The 12,353-nt window shown below is 40.1% G+C and overlaps 1 protein-coding gene across 1 annotated transcript; it reads left to right on the forward strand.

Annotated features, from left to right (window-relative positions):
- Nucleotides 1–526: 526 nt before the first annotated feature.
- Nucleotides 527–3,807, forward strand: LOC107787550 (uncharacterized). The gene is made up of 3 exons (XM_016609137.2): nt 527–1,250; nt 1,437–1,814; nt 3,042–3,807. The coding sequence occupies exons 1-3, from the start codon at nt 972–974 to the stop codon at nt 3,696–3,698; spliced, it is 1,314 nt and encodes a 437-aa protein (XP_016464623.1). The 5' UTR covers nt 527–971; the 3' UTR covers nt 3,699–3,807.
- Nucleotides 3,808–12,353: the final 8,546 nt, after the last annotated feature.

Consider the following 12,353-nt stretch of genomic DNA (forward strand, 5'->3'; position numbering starts at 1 on the left):
TCAATTTTGGCCGATCTCGATCTTGATCGGTCTCTAACTTGCTCGATCTCGATCTTGGTCGACTTTGATCATGACCGGTCTTGATTTTGCTCGATCTCGATCTTGATCGGTCTCTGGATCACGAGCTCGGCGACCCTCCTTCGCATTATGATTCTACACGAGGCCGAGCCTTAGTTTATCACGTCCCAATCTCGATTAGTCATACGAATGACAAACTCGATTTTGACCGTATACAGTAACATCGATTATTCTGCTTCTGCTACTGTGGAAAAAAAAATAAAATGAAAGACCACGTTCTGCCACTCTCGTTATTCATGCAAATCATATGGCTGTAGGATTTATATGCAAATATTATTTCCGTCTCTTCAACAACTAGAACGGCAGAAGCAGGGAATAGAGACTTTCAAGTTTTTCTCACGGAATCCAAAATGATCCAAATTCAAGTACTCCGTATTTTGAAATAAACTTCTGAGAAAAATTGCAATTATCGTTACTGAACAATTACTGCTAAACAGTGACTAGGTACCCCGATTTTCCCATAGTGTTTCATATGATGGAATCAAAGGGAAAACCATAAAAGGACCTTTGAGTGATCTAATTAAGTAATCCATCTGTTACATCACACAGGATATACATATGGACACTTTTACCTTTTTGCTTTATCTTTTTTTCTCTTGCGTATCCAAATAGGAATATTTCAACTAACAGTAGGAAAAGGAACAGAGAGACAGAGAAGTGCGTGCTGTCACGACATTTAGACAAAGAAGAGCACGTTAGGGAGTGGCGGCCCACGGTCGGTTGGTCCTCTGTTTTATTCAATTTTAGCTTCAAATAAAGTCTCCCTTTCAATCCAAGTCTCTTCCTCCTCTTTCTTTACCACTCCACTGCTCTATTCTTCTTTCATTGCTAACCCCCCCAACTTTCTCTTCCACAATAAGTGTTCTTCTTTCAAATCACAAGAACCTGTCAAAATGAGGACTCTGTGCACCAACTTGGATAGAGAAGATGGACTAGAAACTGTGCTCGAAGTCCCCATCCCTGAAGAAATGTTTGCTTCCCATAAGAACAGGTCATGGCATAACATGAAATCTTGGGTTAAGTCTCACACTCATGACAAGTCTGCTGATTCCATTTTCGGCGGCCGTAATGCTGAAATTCAGCTCTTGCTTGGCGTTGTTGGAGCCCCTTTGATCCCTCATCCCATCCGCTGTGACCACTCTCTCAACAAAAAGATCAATGATCATCCCATTGTAAGTCCTTAAAAACTATACCTCAAAATCTTATTCCCATTGGTCCATTTAATAAAACAGCAATTTCTTGTTTCGAGACTTTTAAATTTGAACTTCCTAGAAATTTTACAGCCACAATAGTCAATTAACTATATTTATGAAGAGAATGTTGCTTAACGAATTATTGGTTTATACTTACTTGTACAGGAGGCTTCAATGGCCAAGTATATCGTACAACAGTACATAGCTGCTGCAGGAGGAGAACATGCTCTGAATTCAATTGACAGCATGTATGCTATGGGAAAGGTAAAAATGTTAGCGTCAGAATTTATAGCGGGAGACGGCATGGGGTTGAACAATAATGGCAAGGTGATGAAGAATATCAAGAGCGTGAAAAATGGGCCAGGGGAAATGGGAGGATTTGTGTTGTGGCAGAAAAGACCTGATCTTTGGAGCATAGAGCTAGTCATTTCAGGGTGTAAAATCAGTGCTGGAAGTGATGGTAAGGTGGCCTGGAGACAAACTCCATGGCACCATTCTCATGCCTCTCGTGGTCCTGCTAGGCCTCTTCGTCGTTCCTTACAGGTACTTTTTTCTATTCATATTACCCTTTATTTATTAATCATAATGTAATACTATAAAGTAAAATTAAGTGAAAAGATGAATTGTTCCATCAACTTAAGGAATTTTGGTAGCCTAATGAGTTTATTTTTGAATCCCATATATAGTGTGTGGATAAAAACATTCTTTGATTCTCAATGACAAAGCGCTATGTTCTTTCACAGTTGTGAGGGGTCTCGTGTCTGGTATCTACCTGGAAGTTGTTAAAGTGTGAAATGATCCGTCAACCTATTCAAAATTCGTTTGGTGTTCTTTTGACTTTAATTATCCAGGGGACCTACTTCAAACTTCTTTTTTCCTTTTGCTTTTTCCAAGGTCCAGCAATCTCTTCCGGTTTTATTTAAACCTTTTTTCTTATTTTCTTTTCGGTCTCTTATCGGCCATTCCATGTGGACCTAGGATGCTATTTTACCAAATCAACTATTTAATCAAATAAGCATTCCAATTAGCCAGTTAGCCTAATCTTTCTATGATCTGGATCAAGCAGTCAACGTTAACATTAGGTTGGTGTCTAATCCGTCCTTTTTTTCTCGAGTCTATTTACAAATTCCACGTTATGGATCACATGGCTAGAGTATACCCAAATTCCATAAATTTAAACACCTTGACCCCATCAACTTGTTCCTTTAGCCAAAATTGGAACAATAGAAATGTAGCAAACAATAAGCCAGCACTAAAATGACACCTCGTTGTGACCGAAAGCCCAAGGGAACAAAAAGAAAACAAAATAATATATACTCCCACCATTATAATTTAGGTGAACCTATTTAACTGAGCACAGAGTTTAGGAAAAAAAGAGAAGGCTTTTGAACTTGTGGTGTAAAATGAAACACAAATATTTTGTGTGGATATAAATCATTATATAAAGGTAAATTGTTTCCAAATATGAAAAGATGTCATTCTTTTTGCACATACTAAAAAGGAAATAGATTCACCTAAATTGAAACGGAAGTAGTATTATATTATTGAATGTACAGGGATTTCTGTTCACATTTTACATAGGCGGATTTAAGATGGCTTCTGTGAGTTAAATATTGGGTTTAACGGAACCTATTGATTTCATAGCAAAAAAAGTTTAAGATGTACAATATATAAGATTACACTGATCATTCTGACTCTAGTAATTTTAGATATTTCCGGATCCACCTTTCTTTACATATGTACTAATTGGTTTCCAAATGAATTGAACAGGGTCTTGATCCAAGGTCCACTGCTAATTTATTCTCCAACTCCATATGTGTCGGAGAGAAGACCGTAAATGGGGAAGACTGCTTTATATTAAAGCTTGAAGCAGATCCTTCAACTCTGAAAGCAAGAAGCAGCAGCAATGTAGAGATTATGAGGCACACCGTTTACGGATACTTCAGCCAAAGAACAGGCCTTTTAATAAATCTAGAGGACACTCATCTTCTAAGAATAAAAGCCCCTGGAAATGATGTATTCTGGGAAACAACAATGGAGTCATTAATTCAAGATTATCGAACACTTAACGGGGTTAACTTCGCACATGGCGGCAGGACATCAGTTTCTCTATTCAGGTTTGGCGAGAACTCAGAAGGACACACCAGAACAAAGATGGAAGAAGTCTGGACCATTGAAGAAGTCGACTTCAACATAAAGGGACTCTCTATGGACTGTTTCTTGCCACCTAGTGACTTGAAGAAAGAAGATGAAGCATGTGGGATAGTCATGAATCATGACGCGATGAAAAAGAATTCGAGGCTGGCATTTAAGATTCATGCCAACACTCCTAAATTGATAGCTTCTGGGAAAGCTGTAACGGTTGCCAAAATCGTGGCTATTGATGAAGAAGATTCAGAAGAATATGAACCAGATGAAGACTTGTAAAATTTAGCAGTTGTATTTGATATCCTGTGGTCATTTTTGTACATAGAGCACCACTGGATATGTCTATGTATAAAGTATTTATATACATATACACATCTTGATTACTCAACTTGAAGGTTGGTTTCTTACAGTTAAATTACTAAATGAAAATATTTCTGCCAAGATGAGGTTTTCTATATCTACGACAACAATAAAAATAAATAGGCTTTATTCCAAGTACGTCAGGGTTCATGTTGCTCCATTCAAGTCTTAATCTAATATTATAAATTATATCAATTCTCACAAAATCCTATGGACACACGTGCAAAGATCTAATTGTCTAGGCAGTCCACCTAGGTTTCTTTTAAGAGAGAACTATAGAAAACCTTAATCCTGTGTTCCCCGCAACACTGGAATGAAATTGAGGTTGAACACATCTCAAAGTTTCTAATTGAAAAACGTAACATAGAATCTATAAAATAGAATAGCCAGCCAGTTCTCTTGTTTTCATTGATTCTTTGCCCACATCAGTGCTCAGTGGGTTTAACCATCACGTGTATTGTTTTTTCAATTGACTGTTAGTAACTTTGTAAAACTTTTGGTAGGCACAATTTCCACTAGCATCAGGTGTTCAATAGGCCAGTCCCTTATATCAGGCGTTTAATTCTGGCAAGTTGAGGAAACTATCTATGTATTTGATCTTTTTAGAATATAGAGTGTCATGCCATTAACATGCAGGTCCTTAGATGAGCTATAGCAATCACACCTACTCCTAAATTAATTTTTGTATCTGAATGATTTATCTGCTACATTAGACTTCTGGGCTATTGGTAGATTGTTGAAGGCGATTAATATAGTGCCGGAAGTCTTCATGAAAGAAGCAACTATTTTGGGAAACCTGTCTCAGAGCCACAGAACAAGCCCACTTCTACTAGTATAGGAAAATGCATTTGCGGAGATGCTTTTTGGTGTCCCAAGATTGATTTTCCGTAAAACGGAACAGTTAAATTTTTTACGTGGTTTATAAACAAGCGAACTGATTTGATCCAAAAATGATAATAAAATAAAATTAAAAGTAAGACTTAGCAATTTAAATTGAAGAAGATGACAAGCCTGGCTGCGAGAGTAATGTCTCCAAGAACAGAAATGAGAGCAATGTAAAAGAGCAAATAACGTTGTTTAATTGAGAGAGAAAATGAAATACAACATATGTTTTGCCAAGAATTTCGTGTCCTACAATGGTTGTTGAGCCTGTTATTTATAGCTATACCTAGGGAAACAGGATCCTAGGATCAAGCCCCACTTAAATGATAATAAAGGAGTCATTGATGAATATATAACGGCAAGCCATGAATACAAATATTCTCTGCAATGACTGCTCATTTAATGTTAGAGAATATTCTTCATTGAATGTTATCTGATGGCAAATATTCAATCTGCTCCCGCTGACCATGCTTCCTTTGGGGTTTACTCGATGTCAATTGCAATTGTTGTTCCCGGTACTGATTGTTACTTGATTCGCCTTTTGCCTGTCTTCGGTTCCACGTGTCATTCTATCATTCGACCATTTATTATAAATCGATTTTACTTTATATAGATAGTCCTCCTGTTTTTCGGTGATACATCTTTGTGTCATCGGGAAGTTGGTGAAGATCCCCTTCTTGGCGGCAAAGTTCATGAACAGTTTCTGATGCTTGAAAGGACGCACGTCTTCTCGCATTTAATACATCGAACACGTGTTGCCCCACGATTCAACCATATTTTCACCGGTTCTCGAGGTAATCATGACCACAATTTTCATCGTCTATATCTTTACTTCTACTCATCATTTTACCTCTTTTACTTTTAAAATTTTCATAAGTTTATCATCTTCTCTGCACTTAATCTCCTCCTGCTTAGAAAACTATCATCTTCTCTAACCTTTTCTAAAACTTTTATTGCCTTTTTACTACCATGGCTTCTTCTACTGTAACTTTTAGAAACTCAGGTCTTTTCTTCGGTGGAAGCCCGAAGAGAAACAAAGACAAAGAAGCTGACGTTGTTTCTAAGCCTACCACTGTAAACACCATTATACCCAAACACCTGAGTACCGTTAATGACTTTCAAGAGAAGGATCCAACTACGTCTTCACGAACTTGGGTCGCTAGTAGGCACCCCTCCTCCATTCGCCCTTCTAATATCCCTGTAGTGAAGGAGGATTGCAACTGCCATAACATCACCATCCTCGCTCCGGATATGTAGAGCGAGTTACCTTTACCAAGGAGGGTTTTACGTATGTCTATACGTATCCTTTTACCTTGGGTCTGTTTTCCTTGGGGAAGAGTGAAGGGCTCAACCCCATAGTTTTGGAGTTTTTCCACCGGTGTGGGGTCTGCTTGGCACAAGCAGGCCCGTCTATATGGAGAACGGTGGCTTGCCTACGCCAGATGTGCACGGAGACAGGGAAAACCCTAACACTTGCACACATGATGAACCTTTACTCGCCCAAAATTTTCCTTGGGGAGAAATAAACTTCAGCAAACGTGGTCATCACGCTCTTCTCACTAGCATGAATGATGACAATGATCGCGAGTGGATGGAGCGATTTGTCATCATCGCCACCAGGGATATCATCCCAGCCACAACTCTGCCTTTTCTTGAGTCGTGGAACCGTTTTCGTAAGTTCTTGATTCATTCTATTCCTTCGTGAAAAGACTATTTTCCATTATGGTTAACCTATTTGTTTCTTTTGTTTCAACTGCCCGGTGGGAACCACCACGGGTTCAAGTCCTAGACTAGTGGGTTCAGAAGATTCTGGAACACCAGAATCCCGCTGATGGAAGGAAATGGCCCCCAAATATGGGTGGAAGGAAACCATGGTAAACCTAGTCCTTCTTCATTTTATCTTTGTATGAACGTAGATAACTTTGCTAACTCCATTTTTTGCTTGGTTCAGGACTTCCGCAGGGCTCCGTCACCTGCCTCGAGGTCAACATTTTAACCGACCCTGAGGAGGCTACGAGAGTGCTACAAAGTGCCCTTGATCGAAGTAGTACATGTGGACCTGCTTCCGGTGAGGATGCTTCCTCTCGGAGTCCCCAGCCAGAAAACAAGCAACCAAAAAGGCAATGTTCTTCCTCAGTTGGGACTCAAAATAAAAAAGCAAAGAAGGCAACGACTGAGCCAACCATAGTGGTCGTTGTAGAGGACGGGGAAGCCAGTGATCAAGTGGCTCCCCTTCAAAGGAAAAAAAATATCTTCATCAGCTCAACCGGAGGATCAACCGAGGGAGCTTCAAAACCCGACCATAGTAGAGGTCCAAGCAATTTGGGGCGAGATGGATCTGATAGATAATGTTGATTCCCACTTTCTTGTCCCCGTTGCTGTCTCCGGTCTAAGGAGTTCAGACCCTAGGCTTCTTCTGCCTTCTGCCGCTGAGAAAACAATAATCAGCGTTGCTCTTGTCGCATCTGCTTCTCAACCTTTAACGCCAACAACTTCACGCCCCTCAACATCATGTGCACCTTCGTCACCAGCACCCACTACATCTCTTCCACCGGAAAAAGACGCTCGAGAGATGGGCTCTTCTCCTCCCCAGTCTCCCGACCATGGGAATCTGGGGCATAATTACTCACCCCCTTCCCAGATCCCTGAGAGAGGAGGATTGCTACTCTTTTGATTTCAAAGGAGTGCCATCTACTATCCAAGCCGGTGTAACTTGTGAACTACCTGAAGTCGTTGGCTTCAGAGAAAGATAGGAAGAAAATACACTCTCTTTCAGGGGAGTTCTTGTTGAACAATGCCATGCACGGCGCGATAGCAGTACCGTACTTGCCTTCTTACAACTTCTTTTTTATTTGTCTGTTTCAATGAGATTTCTAATCTTGTTATTCATTTTTGCAAGCCAACATTCTTGCTTTCGAGGGCCTGAAAAAATTGATCCTTGATAAGAAAGGACTCGCCTCCGAGCGGGATCAATTGTTGGCCGAAAGGGACCAACTTGTTGCGCGCCTCCCGGTGTTGGAAGCAAAAGCTGCTGAGCCGGGCGAGCTTGAGGCCGGGTTGTAGAAAAGTGAACAAGAGATAATGGCCCACAGCCAAGAAGCCACGTCATTACACGAACAACTCCAAGAGGCTAAGGCTAAATGACCCGAGCTCCAAGATACTGTACTTGCTGCTACCGAGCATGAGTCTACCTCCGAGGAGTAAATGAATAACTTGAAGGCAACCTTGAGCTCCAAACCAAGAAGGCCAATGCCATCGAGGATAAGAGGGCCAAAATGGAAGAATATTCAAGAAGATCATAGAGCAAAACCCGATTTATCTATCTACAACTCGTGACCTTGACTCTAGCCTCGGTGCTAAGAGATCTGAGAGGAACGACTTTCAGGCCGAGGTTGACAGACTTAAGGCAAATCTCAAGTTCCAAGGGGATTCCCTCATATTTGAGAAGACGTATGCTATATATAATATGAGGAGGAAAACCTTGGAAGAGGCCAAAGCAGGCATGGTCGATATTGATGATTGCATCGTCAAGGCCCGAGAACTGGATCTAACTGTTCGAGAACATCTCCCTGCTCAACCCGCTACAACTGACTCTTCGAGCACCGGTTCCGAGTATTTGGGAACCGGAAGTGAAATTAAAGAGAATGATGATAAACGTCCAGGCTCCGAACTGTCAGCTAATCCGCCCTCTTCCACCGGGGGGACGCAGATCCCTCTCTCCCTTTAAGCTCCGGCAGAGATAATGCTTAGATTCTTTCTTCCTTTCCTTTTTTTATACATTGTAATTATGCAAAACCTTTTACCGAGTTTGGCACTTTGATAAATAAATAAGAATTTTGCTTAAGTGTTGTGCAAAATACATTCTCTTTGTGTTAAATTAGTTAAAGCTTCGGGTACAATTTCATCTGATAGTTTATGATTTCGGGCATGAATTCTTCCAGAATAAACCCTTTACTATTAGGGTTTCATAAGAGAGGGCCCTCTTATGTTTACGGTGCTCTTGAAGATGATGTCTCCTATTCATTCCGCCACAAGCATTTGAAGTTTTTTGTTAACTTTCAAATGATAAAATTAACTCATTGTTTTTACAAGAAACAAGATAAAAATAAAGGACTTTATTTTATTCCTTCTATCTTTAAAAGTACATAAGCATTCGTTTGATAAAGGAAAAAAGAAACTACCAATACATGTTGCTAACTTGTATAACTTCTTTCTACAGGGCTGGCCATGCAGTCCCCCGTCCTAATTCTCGCAGTCCCCGATTTCCGTAGCATTCTTATTGCTGTATCTTATACTATCCCCCAGTGTTTGAATGCGAGGTATGCGAATTGGAACACTGGAAGTTTTGCTTCATTGATGGAAACAACTCGTGAACGGTTAAATAGTCTTTGGTTCGATGGTAGGACCCATTAGCAGTAATACCTTTTGAGGTGAGTCACTTTCCAATTGTTAGGAAATTTGTCTCCATCTTGATTTTTCAATTCGTACGATCTCTTACCGGTGACAACTGAAACTCGATAGGGACCTTCCCATGTTGGACCCAGCTTCACAGCATTGATTTCCCCAGTTCTCTCAGTCACCTTTCTCAAAACCAAGTCTACTACTTTGAAGTAGTGGAGATTGGCCTTCCGATTGTAATATCTTTCCATCCTTTGCTTTTAAGCCACCATCCTCACGTATGCCAAGTCCCTATGTTCATCGAGCAAATCCAGCTTCACTAGCAACGCCTCATTATTTGTTTCTTCATTTTCTCGGGAAAACAGAAAAGTTGGCTTCCCTACTTCCACCGGTATCAGAACTTCCGCGCCACATACAAGAGAGAAAGGTGTCTCTCTCGTGCTCGATTTTTCAATTTTACAATATGCCCATAACACACTTGGTAACTATTCGGGCCATTTTCCTTTAGCAACCTCTAACCTCTTTTTCAAGTTTTGGATAATCACCTTGTTAGTTGACTCCGCCTGTCCATTAGTGGTCAAATGATATGGTGAGGATGTTATCCTGTCGATTTTCAAATCTTCGAGAAAATTTATGACTTTTCAACCTATGAACTGTGGTCCATTGTCACAAGCTATCTCCTTTGGCATTCCGAATCGACAGATTATGTGGTCCCATAGGAAGTCGACCACTTGGCGTTCGTCGATCTTTTGGTAAGGACTTCGCGTTCGTCGATCTTTTGGGGACCTAGTGGCATTGGACTAACTATATCCATCCCCCATTTCATGAATGGCCATGAGGACAGTACCGAATGCAAGAGTTCTGCCGGTTGGTGCAACAACTGTGCATAACACTGACATTTGTCGCATTTCTGAATGAACGTCTTTGTGTCTTGTTCAATCCGAGGCCAATAGTATCCTACCCTAACCAGCTTTAGTACCAACAAATCTGCATCGCAATGATTCCCGCAAATTCCTTCTAGGACTTCTCTCATCACGTAGTCTGCCTCCGAGGCTCCCAGACATCGGGCTAATGACCATGGTACGATCTTCTATATAATTTCCCATATATGAGGCAGTAACGAGCCACTTTGGTTCATAGTGCCCGGGACGCATTCGGGTCTTCGGGCAATTTGCCATGCTTAAGATATTCAACGAACTCATTCCTCTAGTCCCAGACTAGGCTGATTGAATTAACTTCACAATAACCATTCACATGTAGTACTGAATGTAGAATTTGAATGACAGTACCGAGTCAAGTCCTTTCATCTCCGTAGATGACCCCAAATTAGCCAATGCATCCGCTTCCATGTTCTATTCTCTCGGAATGTGTATGATCGACCATTCCTTGAATCGTGCCAGCACTACTTGAACCTTGTTCACATACTGTTGCATTCGTTATTCCTTTATATCAAAAATCCCGAACACTTGGTTTACTACCAGCTGGGAATCACATTTGATCTCGATGACCTCGGAGCCAAGTCCCTGGGCCAGTTCAAGTCCTGCAACAGAAGCCTCATACTCGGTTTCATTATTAGTTAACAAAACAGTCTTAATGGACTGCCTCAGGGTTTCTCCCCAGGGCGTGACTAGAACTACCCCGAGCCCGGACCCTTTTACATTGGAAGCTCCATCCATAAACAAGGTCCAAACTCCTGATGTCGTTTCCGACACCAGCACTGCCTCCTTAACAGCTAGGGGCATTAACCCGGGACTGATGTTGATACCCAATTTTGTCCTCATATTTTATAAAATATTCTATGTACTTTCAAAATATCATTTTGCATTATTACCCAATTTACAAGGGTCATATAAGTATTTTCTATAATTTTTTAAAGCTTTAAAATTAATTTTCTTGCATTTAATTTGTTTAAATATTTATAAATTATCCGTATAAATTAGTTTTCGAGTGATGTAATAATCCAAATTTGTCATTTTATACCCACATGCATTTTATAATATTGTATCTTATTTTTACATAATTATATTTGCATATGTTTCTATTTTATCTACACTAGTTACAATAATGACCTATATTCTATAAATAATTATGTTTATTATATTATTTATTCCAAAATAGCAATTTTTGTATTTTTATAATGTTAAGCTACTATTTTCAAGTATTTTACTGAATAAATAAATTTTCTATTATCTATTAGTCATTTTCTATAATTTATTTTTAATGAATTTCATGAATTTAAATTGTAGCCCAATTTTGAGCTAATTCCGGACCAAAAATCAGGCCCAAACACCTAGCCCATCTCATTTTACCCTTCAACAACCTAAACCAAACGACCCCTTTAACTTAACCCGATCGCGACCCGACCTTCACCCACCTCGCTCCTCCTTCAATTTTTGAAGTTGATCTCAAATGATCAACGACCCAAATTAAGCCGACCCCCTTTACTTATAAACCCTTTTCTAAACCCTAAAGACCCATTTACCCGTCCAACCTCCTCTGTATTCTCTATTCCTCTCCTCTCTCTAAACACTATCCGACCTAGAGATCTCTCACCGCCTTTCTTATACGCATTCATACGCGGATTAGACTTATCTTTTCTGCTATTATCACTCAGTTATGATAACTTTCGTTACCATTCTGCTTATGGCAAGTTTGAATCTCACAGATCCGGTTTTGACCCTACGAATCTGGGTGCGATTGTGGATCTACACACTTAGAAAGAGAAAATTTCTCTTAGTTATGGCATATCTCCGGTGATTCTGTCGTGATTGGGGCTTGTGAATGATTTTCCCTAAATCCGATTCCAACTAGGGTTTGAAATTCTTACTTCCTCTACTATTTCGAGTGCGCATGGGATATATTCTTTCCCTTTTTGTGTTTAATCGACTATTTTTCCTTGTTTGTGTGTTTAATCTTGCTACTATAAAACAAAACCCTCCCCTTTCCCCTAGAGGACTGAACTATTTCTATTGCTCTCTCACTCCCAGTCATTTTACTATTCTAAACTTGAGACCTTGGCTGGCTGAAAGCCAAGGCCACCAGAACTTGATTATTGCTCTTTCCTAGTGCGAACACTGCTCGGGGTTCACTTGAAACCCTTGGGAACTCTGACGCACTGGGATTTTGGGGTTCTATTGCTCTTTTGATATTGACAATTGGAGTACTGTTGAGATTGTTCTTCTTATTTTCTTGTTTGTTAATTCGCAATTAGTAAGTCTCCTGGCCTTAGAAATTTCATTCTCTTCCATTCGTATTCATGCTTTGTGCCACTGAAACTTCTATGAATCAATGCCC

Source organism: Nicotiana tabacum, chromosome 4 (assembly GCF_000715075.1).
Source record: "Nicotiana tabacum cultivar K326 chromosome 4, ASM71507v2, whole genome shotgun sequence".
Lineage (NCBI taxonomy): Eukaryota > Viridiplantae > Streptophyta > Magnoliopsida > Solanales > Solanaceae > Nicotiana > Nicotiana tabacum.